The 19,093-nt window shown below is 44.5% G+C and overlaps 1 protein-coding gene across 1 annotated transcript; it reads right to left on the reverse strand.

The window, feature by feature from the left end:
• Positions 1–296: 296 nt before the first annotated feature.
• Positions 297–18,885, reverse strand: PLOD1 (procollagen-lysine,2-oxoglutarate 5-dioxygenase 1). Its single transcript, XM_038159725.1, has 19 exons — positions 18,707–18,885; positions 14,822–14,913; positions 13,338–13,474; positions 12,553–12,716; positions 12,235–12,347; positions 10,819–10,882; positions 9,634–9,731; positions 9,202–9,303; positions 8,963–9,094; positions 8,550–8,671; positions 7,817–7,921; positions 6,792–6,917; positions 5,820–5,961; positions 5,224–5,337; positions 4,884–4,949; positions 4,472–4,576; positions 3,950–4,096; positions 3,088–3,213; positions 297–2,160 (listed from the first exon to the last, which is right to left on the reverse strand). Exons 1-19 carry the CDS (start codon positions 18,786–18,788, stop codon positions 2,005–2,007), a joined length of 2,193 nt encoding a protein of 730 aa, XP_038015653.1. The 5' UTR covers positions 18,789–18,885; the 3' UTR covers positions 297–2,004.
• Positions 18,886–19,093: the final 208 nt, after the last annotated feature.

The following is a 19,093-nucleotide window of genomic DNA, read 5'->3' on the forward strand; positions in this document are numbered from 1 at the left end:
GCCTCAGAACAGAGCCCACAGACCGTGTCACGGGAAAGGGTTTAATGCGAGATCCCGAGCTCAAACCGTACAGCTCGTTAACGCCCACCACCGAACCGGCCCGAGGAAACACACAACAACATAACAAAAAAACCCCGAAAATAAAAAAACTAAAAACCATTAAAAAGTCCACAAAAAACCCCAACCAAAAAAAAAAAAAAAAAAAACCAAAAAAACCAAAAAAACCCATAAAAACCAAACAAAAAACCCAACAAAACAAACAAACAACCCAAAACAAAACAAAACCCCCCAAAACAACAACAACAAACCCCCCCCCCCCCCCAAAAAAAAAAAGACAAAAAGTCCCCAAACCAAACAAAAAGCCTGCTGCTGAATAAATACATAATACACATTTTGGACATCTCTGACTGGTGATCAATCCCTTCGTTTGGTAACAGGCAGTTCTGGATTTCACGTAACAGGACTTAGTACAGTTTTACTTCTCAAATGCTTGCCCCTGCCTGGACTTTTCTCTCCTGGGCGCGGGTGGGTGTATGGCCTCAGAACAGACCGAAAAAGCTCAAGGAAAGCAGTCAGGAAAGTTTTATGTCCCCTTCATTGTCTAAAGCTGTTCTGCTCATTAGAGTGACCCATCCCAGAAGAAGGGCTCTACTCTGACAATCAGGCAGCAGAAGCTGGAGACAAACAACTAAAAGGCACATAATTTTTTTCTCCCCTAAGGACAATCACTCTATGAATTTATTGCTTGTGAAACACACTAGTCTGGCATAATGGTGTCTGATAAGCAGAGCAGGTATCCCACAGGCACAGGCAGAAAAGGTTTCTCCCCCTTCACTCTCTAACCACAGGTTAGAATCAAGACAGATTTTTGCAACTACTGGCTCACCACAATCTCTCAGCACTTCCCAGCCACTCATTTTCTATCAGCCTGGACCCCATTGGAGAAGTTTCTGCAATGGAGTGTTTTGGTTTTCAATCTCAAATAATAGAAACACTGAATAATTATTTCCTCTAAGAGCCAGAGAACAGCTCTTTCCATCTTATGTGAATGGGCCATCAAAGAAAATTATTGAAACAATCTCTGACAAATGGAACGAGGCCACCAAAGACCACTGGGACCTCTGGGCTTTTATCCAGAGATTGATCAGAGCTTTTGGCTATTGTAACATGGTATAGAAAAGAGACAATTCTGCAGAGAAGCCCTCCTGACTGATGTAGCTGTTCACAGCCTTCCCTTTCTCAGATTTCATCTACATATTGACATGGCATGGATTTGTGTGGGTGTGCCTGCTGCTCTGGAGAAACACAAGGTAGGGAGGTCTTTTATCTCTTCAGTCTAATCCCAGAGGTAAAGCATCGTCAGAGGACCTTCCCTCAGCTAACCAGGAGCACCTATGTTGCCACTGCTGCTTTGAACTTTGTGATTTGCTTGCAAGGACAGCAAAGAGGTAAGGAATCAGATGATCTTCAGGCTCTTCCAACTCAGTTTCATTTGGTGTGACACTTAACTGTTATGACTCCTGGAGTCAGCTCCCTGATTGGTTTATATTTGGAATAATGTCCAGGAATTACTGTGTAACATCCAGTCCTATACATGCTGTGGATGAGAACAGGCTTCCAGCTTGTAGCTTGCCTCCAAAAAGCTGGATTTCCATTCCAAAAAAAACATTTTTTTAAAGCCAATGAATCACTGATGAAAGTTCAAGTAAATAGCACTTTCAAGAAATAGTGGATGAGGAGCAGAATCAAAAATGAAGGCACAAAATCTCCTTTGGACTTCTACAGCAATATTCCTAGATATTACCTGCAGTATCAGAGAGTGAAGTCCTCCAGCAGTGGAGTCTTAGAATATCATTAAAAATAATATTAAAAATCATATAAAAATTGAATCCAAACAGCTCTGAACAACACGTTAAAAACTTTCAGCAACATTCCCTGTTTCTACTCAAAGTCAGCAGTGAGCAGGGCCAGGGAAAGGGCTTCTCCCTCCTGGGAAGCAGAACTCTAGGGGTCCAGGAAGGACACTGCGATGTAGCGGGTTCCTTTGGTGGTTGGAAGCCCCTCGTGGTAGTGGGTCAGGCGGCCTGGGTGCATGAGGGTCCAGCCTTTCCGCGGAGCTCGGATGGAGCAGTTGTAGCGCAGGAACCGGCAGCCTCCTCCCTGGAGGGAGCACAAGAGACACATCAGCTTGGAAAAAGCACCTCGGGGAAGGGGTCCCTGCCTTCTGACATCCCTTCTGCAAATGTGACAAGGTGCTTGGGGAATCTCCTGTGTTCTGATGCATTTCTCTTCTGTGCAGTTCTGCCACATTTCTCTTCACAGAGAAAAGCAAGGCACAATTCTTCCCAAGAATATTTCTGAGATTCACATTCTTTGAACCTCAGAGAAAGGAAAAACAATTCTTATCATTTGCTGTGCCTGTGTTTGCGCCAAAGCAGAATGCAATATGGAGATTGTTTACCCGGAGTGATGGTGTTTTGTTTCCTTGGCCTGTCAGGGCCAAGTGTGTGTGTGTGTGTGTGTGTGTGTGTGTGTGTGTCGGGACTGTCGGCTGACAGCCACAAGATTCTGGGCAGTTGTGCGCAGTGGCAGATTCAGTTTAGATGTAATATAATACAGTGTAATATAATATAGAATAATAGAGTATAATAAAGTAATTAGCAGCCTTCTGCTAAGATGGAGTCATATGCATCTTCTCTCCCCTTGTCTGGGGCAAAAATATCTACTATAGTCCTCTTCCTCCACCCCCCACTCCCCTGGGTTGAAAAGTCTCCTGCCATGAGGCATCACTCTTTTTCCACCTGGGGGGGGTCACCTGGACGATCTGGTGTCTCCTATCAAGGAAATAAAATAGGACTTTGTCCCCACGTGAAGAAGAGCGCTTCTCATCTTCTGCCCTTCGTCCTGTGTGAGATCGTGTGGGCTGGGGTCCATAGCTAGCTGGATTGGACCCCAACAGCCTGCCAGGCACGGATTCTTACAGCCATTAATGGTAATCCTTAGTGCAAAAAGCCTGATGTGGATCGGGGAAGGGTTTTCAGCTGCTGCGGGGGTGTGCTGCACTCCTGAAGCCCTGCAGACACTCACCTCATAGTCGATGCCAACTCTGTTCAAGGCAATGTTGATGGTGAAGGTGGAGGCGTCATGGTGGGGCATCAGGGATGGCTGCTCGTCAGGCTTGTAGCGAACCACAAAGGCCAACTCAAACTGGGTCTGAGAGACAAGAACAAAGCACACTCTGTTAGAAGGCTACAGTGGTCTGTGGCTTCTGAGCTGCAGAGCAGGGTGTCACACTGAAAATTGCATCCCACTGCTAAAGGAGAAAGGCAACAATCAGGCAGAAGAGCATCACTGAGAAATTGCATATCTCCTACTGCACATACTTGGGTCACACTGCAGGGTCAGTTCCTCTGTAGTGGGAAATAGTGTGTGTATTGCTGGAGGATTCTTGTCACAAAGCTGCAGCTGGAGGAGGTGCTGAGCTGACCATGAGTTTTGCTGTTAAGGTGGACATACTGTGGCCTCAGCTCCCTTTACAGAGAGCAGCAGGCACAAGCTTTCCCAAGGATTCTTCCTGGGAAGGCAGTGAGAAGCACAGACAAGAAAAGAGAAAACAATTCTTATCTCTATTCACTGCTCCTGTTTTTGCACATGTGGAATGTGTCAGGAAGGTTGTTTACCTGAAGGGATTCAGTAATTGGATTCTGGTGATGGTTGTTTATATCAATTGGCCTATTAGGTCCAAGCTGTGTCCTGACTGTCTGGAGACAGTCACGGGTTTTTCTTTAGTATTCTTTTAGTATCTCTTAGTATAGTATCTCTCTAATATACTGTAGTATAATGTAATATAATATAGTTTTAATGAAGCAATTGTTCAACATTCTGAATCAATGGAGTCAGATGTCAATCATTCCCAGACATTGGGGTGCCCTGCATATGACAGACACACCTTGGTGTAGTATCCTGGGTACAGCTTCTCAGTGATGGGTGCAATATAGTCCAGAAGAAACTTGTACCATTCTCTTTCAAAGCCAATTTGGTTCATGTGTATGTCAATAGTTGGGACGTTCTCATATCCTCCTTGTATCCTGCTGTCCTGAAATAGAATCAACAGAAATACCTGTAAAGATGGGAACCTTGGAGTTCAGGAATGAAAAAGTACTTGTTTCTGGTAACTACAAATAAATATGATGTTTGTTTATCAGAATTTGCAGGATGGAAAGCTCATTTTAAACCATAATTAAACCCTAAGGGAAACAATATTACCATCAGAGAGGCTGAATACTGGAACTTGAGAGGACACTAAAGAGGACTCAGGGAAAAATCAGAGTCAATCAGGAGCAAAATATTGTCTCTACTTTTCTGGTTTAATTCAGGATCTAATGCCTTCCCACAGGAGGCACTGCTATCACCAGATATGCACAGAAAATGGTGTAGCCCAGAAGTCAAAAGAGCTCCTGCTTTTACTCACCGTGTTGTCACCTGTGGACCACTGGCCATAATGTTCCATTTCTTCCACCAGCTCATCACAGGCTGTGTCAGTGAATATGGGGAACCAGTAAACATCTGGGCAGGGCTGCAGATAGCAGACAGGTGAGAACAGCAGAAACAAGGACAGGTGCTTGATGCAAAAGAAGTAAGGCTAAAATGAGTGCAGACTGAGTAAGTGGAAGGAAACTAAAATATTGAGGATAGAAATTTGTCTTCTGATTTATGTGCCCCACTCCCACTTAAGAGAGCTGGGATGATTTGGCTCTAAAAGTACTTTAAAGGCCATGTTTCCTATGTTCAACTGCTTATTCCAGAGAATTACAATAATGATGATAAAGCCTTGTCCTAAAGCTCATTTCCCATTCTGATGGATAAGAGTGATGTTTTCTTACCATTTCTACCAATTTCCCTTTCAGAGCTGCCGTGTAGTTTTCATGGATGTACTTTTCTCTCCAGTCCTGCAATTAGAAGACAAGCAAACCAGTAATTTCTGTGGGGCCCCTGCTAAAAGAGGTAATAAAAGGCCAGGCACTCGTGCAAGCAGTATTTCACAGGCTTTGAAGATCCATGTGTTATGAATCCCAAAAACATGTTCTCTTGAAATTTTGTGCCTGTGCTCCTCATCCCACCTGAGAGTCACCATTATTACAAAGCCTGGGCTTCCCATAGTGATGAAGCTAATATCAGGTCTTCCCACATTGCTGTGCCTTCTGAGTATGCAGGTTATCTCACCTCGGGATTGCTGAATATTTGCCAGAGGTCATTGTGGAGGTGACTTGTCTGGTAATTCTCCAGGGACAGTATGTGTCCAAACTGATGCTGGTTTGTCAGGTACATGAAGACTCCCTGCAGGACACAGAGAAATAATAAAGGCCTCATATTTCTGAGAGCCACTGTGAAACCAAGCACTGGACAGTTCTCCAAGCTGTTCATTTACTCATTCTTTCTCCTGTTGTCTTTCAGAGTATGAGAAACTCTGAAAGGTTACAGACAGAGACAGTAATTCTATGTCCTGTCAGCCAGGGCTGGAAGCAGAGGAGAGCAGCAGCTGTGAGATTAGGGTCTTCCTTCTTACCCTGTCAATCCCATTTAGAGCAGTCATGAAAAGGCCTAGGAACAAAAATGTTATCCACACTTAGTGGTCCATGGCTACACATGGTTTCACAGCAAGACAGAAATCCCATGCTGTTCCAAAGTCTGCACTGTACTGACTAGTACAAGTTCACCCTATCTCTGCCCTGGCAGAGCTGAACGCCTTGAAGCTGCTTAATCCTGTACCCTTCACCCTGGCACGCAGCTCCCCGTGCCAGGCTCTCTCCTCGACTGACCTGATTGCGAATGTTGTGGCAGAAAGCCATGTCAGCATCCAGCCTGCCGCTGTGGAACAGATCTCCCTGGCCCAGCTCCGAGCGCAGAGCCTTGCCTCTAACCATGTAAACGCTGCTGATGTAGGGAACATTCCAAAGCCCACTGAAACACAGCAGAAGAAAAGTGAGACTTGAAATAGCACTAAGACAGATACTGCTGCACTTGACAGGATGACAGGCAGCACTGCAGCAGCAGCCAGGCTTGCCTAAATGAGCCAACTCAGAACAGCAGGAAAAAACCATACCAATAGAGATTGGCATTCCAGAAAAAATCACTTATGTTGCCCACAGCTTTTAAGCTGCACAAATGCTAGTCCACCAGGAAAGCAATTAATTGCTACTGTGTGTTTTTGCTAGGGACGTAATTAGTGGCTTGAATCTCTTCCCAGAGAGATCAACATATTTTTTCCAGTGATTTAAAGAAACTGAACCAGCCAAAAGTGCATAAGCTGATTTCCAGCATTTACTGCACATACAATGGCCTATAAAAAAGAGGGTCCCTCAAGAATATGAATGAATCAACAACTCAATTTTGGGAATCTTCCATTCAAAGACCACCTGAAAATTGATCTGACAGAGATTACACAGCACTTTATAGGATTTTAAGGATTCTACAGTGGGATATAATCCCACTGTATAACTATAATCCCCAGGTGGGAAAACATGACATGAGTAAAATGAGATGATTTCAGCAGTCAGCACCCTCAAACCCTTACTCTGATCATAAGAAAGTCTGCCCCAAGTATGTTCTTGTCTCTGCTCAGGAGAGAATATAAAGCAACTTCCAAATGGGAGCAGAGACTTCTTTTCCTTTCCTATACACAGAGACATTTGCACTCTCTGGTTCTTGGACACGAGTTTGATGATAATGTGCTGCAGCAAGCTTTACATTTGAGGGATTTTATCAGTGAAAAGCTCTCTTTGCACGCTCACACTCTCCGCTTCTGAACAATATCCACATAATCTTCCGAGCGGGCGTAGTATCCATCTGGGCTCAGTGCTCCCCAGAAATTGGACCACAGCTTCTCGTGACGGCTGACCAGGGGGGCAATCACCAGCCTGGAAGCATGAAGGAAAAAGGAATTGCAGGAAAAGGATGTTACCACAGGAAGAAAAGGAAAATATTTACAAACCACAGTACTGTAAGAGCGATTTCCTCCCTTGTCACCATGATATTTTCTGAAAAATCCTCTTTGCCCAGGATTTTTCTCCTGAGAAGCTAAGAAGCCTCAGAAAAGATTGAAAACAATAATTATCTGATTATCTTTTCCTGTGTTTGCTGCTTTGGAGTGTGGTCTCGAGGTTGCTCACCAACAGGTGCATGTTTGATTGGTTCCATGTGAATTGTTTTAACTTTATGACCAACCAAAGCCAGCTGTGTCAGACTGTCTGAGTCAGTCACCAGTTTTTATTATTCATTCTTGTTAAGCCTTCTGATGTATCCTTTCTCTTTTTCTTTAGTATAATTTTAGTGTAGCATTCTTTTAATATAATATGATAAAAAAATAAATCAACCTTCTGAGAACATGGAGTCAGATTCATCTCTTCCCTAGTCCTGGGGATCCCACAAACACCACACCCTCACTTACAGAGTTGCTGTTTTGTTAACTCTGTTGGAATGAAATGCCACATAAGATAGGGTAAAGATGGTCCAAATCTTCTCTCTAACTACACCCTGCACCAGGTCTGTTAGAATCTGATTTGTTCTAGTGACTATATAAAAACAAAGCTAAGGATGATCTACATCCCCTGCCTAAAATCCACAGATTACAACCACAGTGGGGAAAAAACAAACAAACAAACAAACAAACAACAACAACAACAAAAACGCATAAGAAGTGTTTGGCTAACATCCTATCTCTGGCAGAGCTCTCCTGGTTCCCTAAACATCTCAGGGATGTGCACTGAATTCCTCATGTGAGATGACCAGTAAGCATTGCTCAGACCAAAGAACTCACTTGTTCTGTTCAATCAGGATCCTCAGAGTCTCTGTGTTCTTCAGAACTACCTCAGCATCCAGGCTAAAGTAATAGTCACAGTCAGGATCCTTCCTGCACAAATCCCTACAGCCAGAGAAAAGGAAAGTCATATCCTAAATCAGAGGAAGACAAAGGACAGAGCACTGAGAATTCCTACACTCAGAGAAGTTTGCTTTAATGTAACAACCCAGAGGGCCAGCATAGTACAAGCACATCAGATTCAGTATCCAGTAACAGATACTGAGACACAGCCAAAGTCACATTTAGCAAACTGTTTCTTCAGCTCAAACTGAAGAGTTTCCCATTTACAGCTGGCCCAAATCCACACCTGAGCTCAAACTCCTGATCACAGACATCTCTCCCACTAATTCTTAGTTTTGGTACAGCACTCCTCCTCTTCAGAGATAGGGGTGCATATCCTTTGTGCTCTGTGACTGGGTATACAGATGAGGGCAGGAGATACAGGGCTATCCTTCTGTCAGAACAAAGGACCAGTGAGAACTTAGTTTCTGAAACTGGACAAAGTGAGCTGGTATGGAAGCTGGTTTTTTCCCAATATATAAGGGCATCAGAGTTAATGCTAGAAAAACTGAAAGGGTGACTGAGAAAAGAAGAGCAATCACTTGACAGGGATGATCCTCAGAACAAACAGATGTCTTAGTTTGGACACAGGCTGTCTCTGCTAGCTATCAGGTATGGCCTCTTCACTTACATGCCCAAGTTACGTGCCTCAGCATTCTCCACCTCATCATCTGGTCCGATCACTTTGACAGCAAGATATTCTTTGCCATGCTCTTCTACAAAAGAGTCCACCTCCATCAAGTGATGTTCCTCCTATTCCAAAAGTAAGGAAAAACACTTAAGATGGGCTCATCAAGGCCACTCAACCTCCTGCTCCTGAAAATGAGTAGCCTGCCAACAGCTCTGAAGCCCACTTCCACAGGTTCACAGCTGGGTGCATGTCGCTGCAGATAAGATTGCAATCTTGTGGGTGCCATTGCAGATAAGTACTGTGATTACACAGCCTGGAAGTGCAGCCCAAGGCCGCAGAAGTGCCTAGGATAGAGGAGGAGGTGTACATTTTCCCAACATTTGCTAAGACCATCACAAGCCAACTTCACTTACATGGTTGTGAATGAAGAGCTGGATTCGTTGCTGTGGGTAATGAAGGTTACGAAGCCGCAAGAAAAACTGGGAGAGGAATGGGGTGGGCTGCTCGATGAAAATGCCAATCAGGATCATTGGCAATGCCTCATCCTGCATTCAGGGACAAGAGGAGAGCAGTGGTGAGCCATGTTTAACATCAGACACATAACAATTGTAAGACTTGATTTGAAGGCTTTGGATAAACATAGCAGCCTTACCTTAAAGCCCGAGAGGCTTCGCAGACCTTCATCACACACCGTGCAGCCAGTCTCAAATGTCCATGTTTGAGGAATGTAGTTTCCCAGGTAGTTCAGCTGCAGCTGCAAAAGGAAGTTTGCCAGATTATGCATTACAGGGCAGGGGAGTTTCTTTGTGTGCACCCCCACTGTGGGGTCACATTTGAACTTTGTTTACCTTCTCCATGAACTAAAGAATCTGAAAAACGGGACAGCCTGACCATCCAACTACATGTGGGTCTTTGAACCAGGTCCATCTTGCTGCTATGGGCCTGGACTGCTTATTGTTTCTCAAATGTAAATGTACACAGGGAAAGTCAGGACATGTGGAGGCAGTAACCTGATCCATTGAGCCTAAAGGGTCACTTTGCAACAAAGACAGACCAAATCCTTCTCTCAGGACAGTCCACTTACCTTGGTGGGTCCATTTCCATGGATCACCACAGGCAGAGTGTCATATAACAAGTTTCTTGCTCTCACTCGTGAGTTTTCAAACTTCAGGACTATCTCATCTGGAAATGACATTATCATCATGTTAAGGCTTTTATTGATAATTAGAAGCACAATGCCTCATTTATACAGAAAAACTGCTGAAAGATGAAAAGTGTGGGCAATGGATAACCGTGCACAAGTAGTTTAAGGGCTACAGATGAAATCTTTAAAGGAGAAAAAAATAATTCAGAATGAGCCTGTGAAGTAACAGGAGGATACCTGGGAAGCTGGACAATGACTGGGAGTTGGCAGAAGCCATACTGAAAGGTTCTTTCAAAACTGGCAGTGAGGAGCAGCTACTGATGACAGGGACAGCTATTGATGGGAGGCCCTTCTCACCTAAGTGTTCTGTGCACCTGATGCCTCTCTTTGTCACCCCTCACAGAAGTCCATCCTCCTGGCAGAGATCATCGAGGACATTGCCTCAACACAACCATACAAAACCCTACAAAACCCTTTGGAAAAAAGACTAGCACAGATACAAGCTGCAGTGTATCACTGATATAATGAGCACAGCAGCCAAAAACTACTCTGCCATTATCACATTTTACTTGACCAGAATAAAGATGGAATGGTGCAAGACTGAAAACATTAGGCAGCATTGACAGGAAAGTAAGTGAATCCCTCTTGCCAGGACTAGCAAAATCAATCAGCAGGTCAGGTCAGAAGCCTGGTACAATCAGTGAGTGCTCACAGGCATATCTGGCTGCTTCTCACCTCCCATGGCATTCCAGCATGGCTCTGAAGCGGAAAGACAGGCGAGCCCTAGGCAGGGCTCTGTGTTATTACTTGCACTGGAAGTCCCTCCCAGTTTCAATCCCCAAGGCTAATGCAATCCGACATGCCTGGAGATCAAAGTGGCAAGGAGGTGTAAGATGAAAAACCTGACCTGCATTCCCTGAAGTGGAGAAGGAATTGCAATGAGAACGTATTTGGTCTCAGTGGAATTGCAAACAAATCCCAGAACTCTGGCAGAGACTTTCACTAAAGTTTTTTCTGTGGGGACAGCCATTTCTGAAATACAATCCCTTCAGCCAGAAATTTATTTCTGGTGGCAACATGCAAGTTGCATTCCAAGGAGAAATGAGCTTCTTTCCTCCATCTCACCTAATGCTCCATTTAGGTTTTGGAAGATCCGGTTTCTGTGGTCTAGACTGATGTTGATATTTTCCTTTAAAATAATTAGATAAACAACCTTAATTAGAACACAAAAGGCATCCATTCTTTACATATAACCCTATGCTCAGTGAAGATATATCCCATTCCTGTAGTCATTTGCAAACTCTCCAAACTCTGAAGCCTTAAACATTCCTAGATAATCATAATTTTCATTCAAATCTGGGACAATTCACCATTTTCAAGAACAAGTTAAATATATTCTATTGAACAAGTTAAATATATTCTATTAGGCAAGACTATGCAAACCTCCTCTCCCCCTCTTTTAAAGCTGCTGTGGGGGTGTCAATAAATCTGCATCATATGAATGCAGTAGACTTACACACAGTCATACAAACCCCACAATACATTTAATACACAGGAATACCAGATAGAAAAACCATCTGCTATGAAAAGTTTCTTGCCTTCTGTCCACAGGGCAAGTGTGACCCCGAGCATTACCCCAGGTAACACCAGAGGACAGTAAGGTGCAAAATCAGCTTGAGCAATCTTTGTTTTTATCCCCTCCTGCAAGTCACACTCTGACTGAGTGGGACTAAAATGCAGCTCTGACCAAACAGAATTCTGTGTCCCTGCAGGCATCTGTAAGACTGATGACTGGAAAGGACAGCAGGGTGCTCACATCCGCTGTCTGAGTGCCAAGTCAGGGGAATTACTCAGCCTTTGCGTGGCACAGGGCCAGATCTGCAGATGAGAACATTAAAGGGACTGTCCATGTTAAAGTACCACAGGCCATACTCAGATTTGGGGAAATAAGAAAGTCCAGCTGTTCTAAATTTTCTACCAGCCTTGCTGGCAAAAAAATTGCAAGTGTCTCTCTAGTCTGATAGCAGCTCCCTATTTCAAATGTTTCCTCTTGATTCAATTGCTGTTACAGTTTGAGCTCTCCATGCATTTGGTCTGTCCCCAGGGACAGGCTGGCCTCTGTAATGCACAGCTGGGCAGGGACACCAGAACCAGAATGACCTGTGGGCTGGATAGTCTGGCCAGTGCACTACACAGTGCTGGAATCACAATGCTGCTTCCAGGGACCATTCCAGGCTTCTGTAGGATGGTACATGGCATTTTCCTAAAATGTACTCCAGTGCTAGGTTGGCTGTCTCTAAGTCAGCACTGCACTCTGCAGTTTCACATCCCCTGGGAGGAGGCTGGTTAGTTCCTGCACACTCAATGGCTTTAAACACCAGCACCTACACATAGTGGTATGAGCCTCCAGCAGGACTTGTTTTCAGACACCTCTCTTCCCATTAACATTTTATGCTTAAATATAAAAACTGCTAATAGCAGAAAATGGGGGTACTGGCTAGAATGCAAATTTTCAGAATCCCAGAATCTAGATACACCTACTCTTTTTTCTGGATCCAAGAATATGTTTGTATAGAAGAGCTGGTCACTGTCATCATCCTGTCCTTTCCACTCCTCCACAAGCTTCTTCAGGTTTGGAGCATAACCTATGAAGCCTGTGGGAATAATTATGAAGAGGTGTTTCAACCCAGATGACCAAAAAATAGAAGTATCCCTGCATACATGTACTTTCACTTCTCTCACATGAAATCTCACAACACCCTGTGCTACTGCAGAGACTCATCAACTTTCAGTTTGCTTTGCCACTTCTCCCACAGGTCAAATAGGAGGAGAAAGCTGAAAGCAAGCTCTGTGTCTCACCTCCAGAACCCAGGAAGCGCTTTCCATCTCGCACCTGAGGATACTTGGCTTCCAGCCTTCTGTCAGGATAGATGTAATTCTCTGCTGAGAAAACCACCTTGCTTTTGGCTTGTTTGAACTTCTTCAGCAGCTCTGTGGGGCCCGAAGCAAAGAGCACATCATAGCTGGAGAGAGACAGACAAAAAAAGGACAAAAGGAATGGAGTCAGAAAACCATGTCATTGAGAAAGGTTTCTAGAAACAGCTAATTCTTTGGGAATCCCTTTCTTTTAGTTCTGTTTTAACAGTATTACATTTTTGGTAATGCAACTAATTAAAGTGTAGTCTTATTTGTATGCTGGGCATATGAAAAGACACCGAGACTCCAACCCATCCTTTTCTCTCTTCACCTCTCTGGAGACTAATTCTTGGCTCTCAGGATGTGCTGCAGCCTACCTCACCTTATAAAACAAATAACTCTGGTAAAAAGGCCTGCCTAGTTCCATAGGAATTGTCTGCTCATTCTCTGCAGATAGAGGCAGCCAAATTCCACGGTGGCAGAATCAGGTACAACACTATCAACTTCATGCAGGAATTGGCATCAGCCTACTCAGAGCAGACCTTCCCAACTGCCACGGATGCAGCTCTGAGCGATTCCCAGAAAACTACAGAGCATTCAAGGAAAAAAAACAGAGATCTGGACACACTTTTCAAAAGAAATGGATTTCACAGTTCATTTCTTCTCAGTGAGAACCTGTCCAAACCACTGTAAGATCCAGTTCATGGCAAACTCTTTGCAGCCATTACCTTTCTACGAAAAGGATGATCAAGTCCTGCTTATCCCCGTACTGCTTCAGAGCTGACTTCAGGAGACGGACCTTCTGCCCACCTCCAGCTGGCTGCTGGTCATCTCCACCCCTCCACTCCTCATCCAGCCCCAGCACCTACACAGCAACAGGCACAGGGTTATTGTCTTTGCATTGCCTCCAGACAATGGAAGGAATGGTGAATCTGACTTCATGTTCTCAGAAGGCTAATTTATTATTGTATGATACTATATTATATTAAAGAATGCTATACTCTATACTAAAGAATACAGAAAGGATACTTACAGAAGGCTAAAAAGATAATAATGAAAACTCGTGACTCTCTCCAGAGCCCTGACACAGCTTGGCCCCAGTTGGCCAAAGAGTCAAAACAACTCACAACAGAATCCAATGAAACAATCACCTGTGGTAAACAATCTCCAAACACATTCCACATGTGAGGACAACACAGGAGAAGCAAATGAGACAACAATTGTTTTCTTTCTCTCTGAGGCTTCTCAGCTTCCCAGGAGAAAAACCCTGGGTGAAGGGATTTTTCAGAAAATGTGAATGCCACACAGGGTCACCTCAACAGGGCACTTTCCCAGCAAGGCTCACAGGAAAGAACCAGAACCCACAAACTTAGTGGTCCTGATAACTCCCAGTGCAAATCGCAGCAAAAGTAACAGCTGCAGGACAAATGGACTAGGCAGCCTTTGATCCAGTCTCTGGGCTGGACAATCAGTGTCACCACATGACACAGTGACAAAGCACTCCTGGCCACAGGGACGGAGCACGCTCTGCACTGTGTGTCTTGGCAGTGCAATGGACAAGCGCCATGAGGCTCCCTTGAGCAGGAGTTATGGATCTTACCCCAAGCCAACACTCAGGATGCTGCAGAAATGACCCAGGCACAGTACTTTTCAACCAGTTAAGAAGATGTGCGTCCTCCCTTGAGCTTTTATTTAATCACTGTGGCACCAAGTCTGATCCATTCCACAATTTGAAATTCCCTTTGACCAACTGTCACCACATTTCTCTTCATAGAGAAAAACAAGGGGCACAATTCTTCCCAAGAATATTTCTGGTTTTCACATTCTCTGAACCTCAGAGAAAGGAAAAACAATTCTTGTCATTTGCTGTGCCTGTGTTTGTGCCAAAGCAGAATGCAATATGGAGATTGTTTACCCAGAGTGATGGAGTTTTGTTTCCTTGGCCTGTCAGGGCCAGGTGTGTGTGTGTGTGTGTGTGGGGACTGTCAGCTGACAGCCACGAGATTCTGGGCAGTGTGTGCAGGGTTGAGTGCTTGGCAGATTCAGTTTAGATGTAATATAATATAGTGTAATATAGTATAGAATAATAGAGTATAATAAGGTAATTAATTAGCCTTCTGATAAGATGGAGTCAGATGCATCATTCCTTCCTTCATCGGGGATTTCCCTGAAAATCCAATAACCAACCACCATGGAAGCTGCTGGACATCACCTGGACTTTGTAGTTGAAGAACTGGGCTGATCTTCTGAACCGTTGGAATCCTTCAGTCTGCTTGGTGGCAACAGTCAGAACCAGCAGTTTCTCTGCACAGAGGGGAAAGCACAACAGATACTCAACTTGTGTGGTTTCCACAACCTGCTGTTCCACACCTAACTTGATTGTGGGTATAAAATGAGAGATAATGTAAAGATACCATTTCATTGCCCGAGTATGAGCTAAAAAAAGAAAATAAAATGTATTTAGTGGGTTTTTTGCCCTGCTAGTGAAAGATGCAATTCTCTTCTCTCACACAGGGGACAGAAGAAATTAAACTTGAAGATAAAAAATAGAACTACTACAAAATGCCCATTTGAAAGTCATCAATTTAATGCAGTTTTGACTTTCTGTTTCCCACAGAGCTGCTTTTTTGTCACTCAGTATTGACTGGATGTAGAAAAACCAAAATTAGACTAAATGTTATTTTTCTCTCTCCATGGCTGCTTCAATTTTCTACTCCACTCCTGGGGCATGTTCCAGTTTTTCATACATATTCAATGTGAATTTAATTGTGCTATAATTTTAATTTACATTCTCCTCCCAAACTTGCTTTTCATTTCCAGTCCCTTAAAAATGATACAAGTTAATCCTGAAGATTTCTTTCAGAAGTTTTTCTGTAGTACCTTGGAATATGATTTTTACATGGAAGTTCTGCTTTGCTCATTGCAATGATGAAATGTTATACCTCACCTTAACAGTTCTGCTGAAGCAGGAATTTGTATAGGCTCTGGCAACATTGCTTAAATGCAAATTCTGGCCATCCGTTTTAAACATCAGAAAATACCAGGAAAACTGAAAGCACATTTTCTTGGCCTCAGCAGGCTTTTTTTGGAACAATGATTTTTTTTCAATGGATGTACCAGATGTATCTCCCTCATGTACCCACACTGATATTCTGTCTAGTCTTAGAGAGGAAGGATCTAGAAGCTGGAGTTTTAGATGGACCTTACAAAGGCAGCAAAAGTGAAAAATAAGTGTAAGACTCCAAGTCAGGAAGAAAGAAGATATTACCAAAGAAATTCCTCAAATCCTTTACCTGCATCAGAATAAAAAAGAGAAGAGGGATTGAGAACAATCAATAGGCCAGGCCTAATTGTATTTATTAGACATATGCACAAAGTAATAAATAAAAGAAAATGAATCCCTTATAGGTGCAGTTTTTAAGGGCAGATTTTTAGACATAAGAAGTGCATTCCTAATCTAGCACCTCCAGCACACTCCAGTGCCTTGTGTCCAGCCCAGTCAGAGGAAAAAAACAAATGAGTAAAATACATATATCCTCAGGGAATATGTTAAAACCATTAACGTTTCTAGCCATATGATGGCACACAGAAAGCCATGGCAGCTTTGGGGAGATCCCTGAGCTCATGGATTCTGAGAAGGTGAGGATCATACTGCCAAGGAAGAGGGGGACAAGCATGGGTTTGTCAGAGAGGAATGTAGACAACCCTCAAATTCTAGTACATGAGGGGAGAAAGCATATGATAATGATAAGAGAATGAAAGAAGGAAAGAAAGAAAGGATCCTGACTGCTATGCAATTATTTCAGCCCAAAATCTCAGGCATCTCACATCAAAAAAATCACTAATTCATTTTCGTGCAGCCATCCCAAGAAAGCCACACACTGTTTATGACCTGACTGCCAAAAGTTTGCTGGACAGGATGAGTGCTAAAGGCTCACACAGAACAGGAAGCAGTGTCCTATTTCTACAACAGAAAAGTTCTCCCCATGCAGTTTGTGAACTCAGAGGAGCATGAAAAACCAGCACAAAGACCCCTCTCATCCCCAGCAGAATTCCAAGTTACTGATTCCCTGTGGGGCAGGACACAGAGAGACGCTAAGCTCAGTTTCTGTTCTAAGAACTCTCCGCAGTAGCCATAGCTTTCCATCCCAGGAGACATTCCTTCAGCCCAGCACTGGAAGTTTGTGCTGAGCTATGTTGCCTCCACTCCTTCTGCTTTAACCCTTTCCTCTCTCTCCCAAAGATTTCGCTGAACACTCAAGCAGCTGACAGATACTTTCAAGGACAGAGCAGTAAACTCCCTTACTTTCAATATCACATGCAAACTTTTCAAAACACCCTAAACAGATCGATGCATCCCTGTTTCCCATATCACAGTCAATTTCCACATGTAGAAATGCAGCTTGTTCTGCTAAGCCAGGCCTCCTGGGCCCAGAGGCTCCCTGGGCCACACTAACAATTGGGAATTGTATAAATATATTTAGTAATGGCATGGCTGCAAAATACAAACACATGATGGTTAACAAAGCAAGCACTGGACTCAGAACCAGGGGAGCTGGACTGTAGTGCTGGTTCTGCTATGCAACAAGGAGCTAATCCTGCTATCCCTGTTTTTCCATCTGTAGAATGATAGAAGAGGACATTTACCTCTTTTGTGAAGGTTTTAGAGCTCTACAGATGAAAAGGATTCTGTAAGAACAAAGCACTGGATCAGGAACCTTGATACCAAGATCACAATGAAATGATTCAGTAAACAACTAAGTTTTTATACAGAATAAAAATCAGAGACCAGATGAGTTCAGTAACAAAAAAATTAAAGTTATTTATTTCTGCCCTAAGTCTGCAGGGAAAGCACAGCTGCAGCTGCACTTTAGAACAAGGAATGAATTTATCCTTAGGCTGTGATTTGGGAAACCTTACTGTGTCACTTCCTGTTAAGACAGTGTCTAAGAAAATACCATTAATATGGGGATCAAATAGAAAAAAAAGCAACAAAAAAACCCAAAAAAAACCAGTGCACAATTTAACAGTGGATAATATAATCTCTGTATTACATTTACAAAAGGATTTTTTTAAAATTCTATCAACTACAAATAACTATGTTGAGAGCTTTTGCACAGATACAAAAGAACATCCAAGAGAGAAGACAGGTATCATCACTCTCAGCTCACATTACTCTGGGGAAGCTGAGGCGCAGGAAAGATGAAGCATTTTCTCTTTGAGCCATGCCAAAAGTGATGGTTCAGAAAACAGCTAATTCCAAATTCCTCTTCCTAACCAATTTACCTCATTCTCTTCCCCAGCCCTCAGTTTTATATCTCTAATGCATTCTAAAACCTTACTAAAACCATGGAAGATTTGAGATGTGCAAGGAAGGCAGGACAGCACAGAGATTCTTTGTTTTAATTATGCCACTACAGCTAAGGAACTCCCAACACCCCATAGATGCACACTAACTGCATTAAGTAATGTACATAAAGACAGTTATACCAGAATCTCACTGTGAAGGGAAATATTACATGCAACAAGATGAAATCTCCTCCTAATTACCGCTCCTCTAATGAAGGCAGAGATAATTATCCAAACTTCTTGGCAGAGTGACAGTGCATGACCCACTCTGTCAGTGCAGCTGACATTCTGAAGCTGCCCTAATCCTCTGCTGTTCACCAGCTACTCTAGAGCTTCTACCGACTGTGTACGGGGGGAGACAGACTGATGCTATTTTAGGAGCATCTCTGATCTTGAGTCACAGTGCGGCCAGTCTGGAACCAAACGCTCTCCGGTAACCCAAATCTTGACCCTCCCAAGTTCAAAAGCAGGAGGGGCTGACCCAGGTGGGATGCAACCCACGGGACCGACAGTTCTTCACCGGGCTGAAAGGATGCTGTCTCACCAAACTCCGAGCCGTGAGCTGCCCCAGGCTCCAGGTGCCGCCCAGGGGCTCACCCTGCGCCGTGGGCTGGGCTCGGGCAATGCCGGGCAGCGAGAGCAGGGCTGGGGAGCCAGCGGAGGCACCCAGGGGGGCCGTGCCCCGTGTCCATCAGCCCGGCTCCCCGTGCTGCCGGCGCCCCCCGTGCCCCGAGCATTCCCCCCTTACCTTCCTGCGGCGAGGCACGGCCACCCCCCGCCCCGAGCAGCGCCAGCACCGCCCAGAGCAGCAGCACCGCCGGAGGCACCATGGAGGCGACTTTCTGCCCGGACACCGAGCGGCAGCGGCGCCTGCGGGACGCACCGGGGCTGCCGGAGCTGTGCCACGCACCAGACCCGCCCTGGAGGAAGCGGGGAGGCGGTGGCTCCTCCTCCCGGCAGCCCCGGCCCCCGCAAGAGGCGGGAGGGCAGCCGGGCCAGGGCTGGGAGACGCGCTGGGACCGCGCGGAACGCGAGGGAAGGGCGAGATGAGCTCGTGGGTTTGATCCCAGACCCGTGGAATGCGAGGGGACAGCGGGATGAGCTCGTGGTTTTCATCCCAGACCCGTGGAAAGCG

This window comes from Motacilla alba, chromosome 21 (genome assembly GCF_015832195.1).
Source record: "Motacilla alba alba isolate MOTALB_02 chromosome 21, Motacilla_alba_V1.0_pri, whole genome shotgun sequence".
NCBI lineage: Eukaryota > Metazoa > Chordata > Aves > Passeriformes > Motacillidae > Motacilla > Motacilla alba.

What these genes read in the sequence shown, in the direction of transcription:
- PLOD1 (XM_038159725.1), bottom strand. Translation starts at nt 18,788, where the DNA reads ATGGTGCCTCCGGCGGTGCTGCTGCTCTGGGCGGTGCTGGCGCTGCTC. An exon ending in ATCATCCTTTTCGTAGAAAG is followed by an intron (nt 12,717 to 13,337) that starts GTAATGGCTGCA and finishes GTCTCTCTCCAG; the next exon opens with CTATGATGTGCTCTTTGCTT. An exon ending in ATTGTTCAGAAGCGGAGAGT is followed by an intron (nt 5,962 to 6,791) that starts GTGAGCGTGCAA and finishes GCTGTGTTTCAG; the next exon opens with TGGGCTTTGGAATGTTCCCT.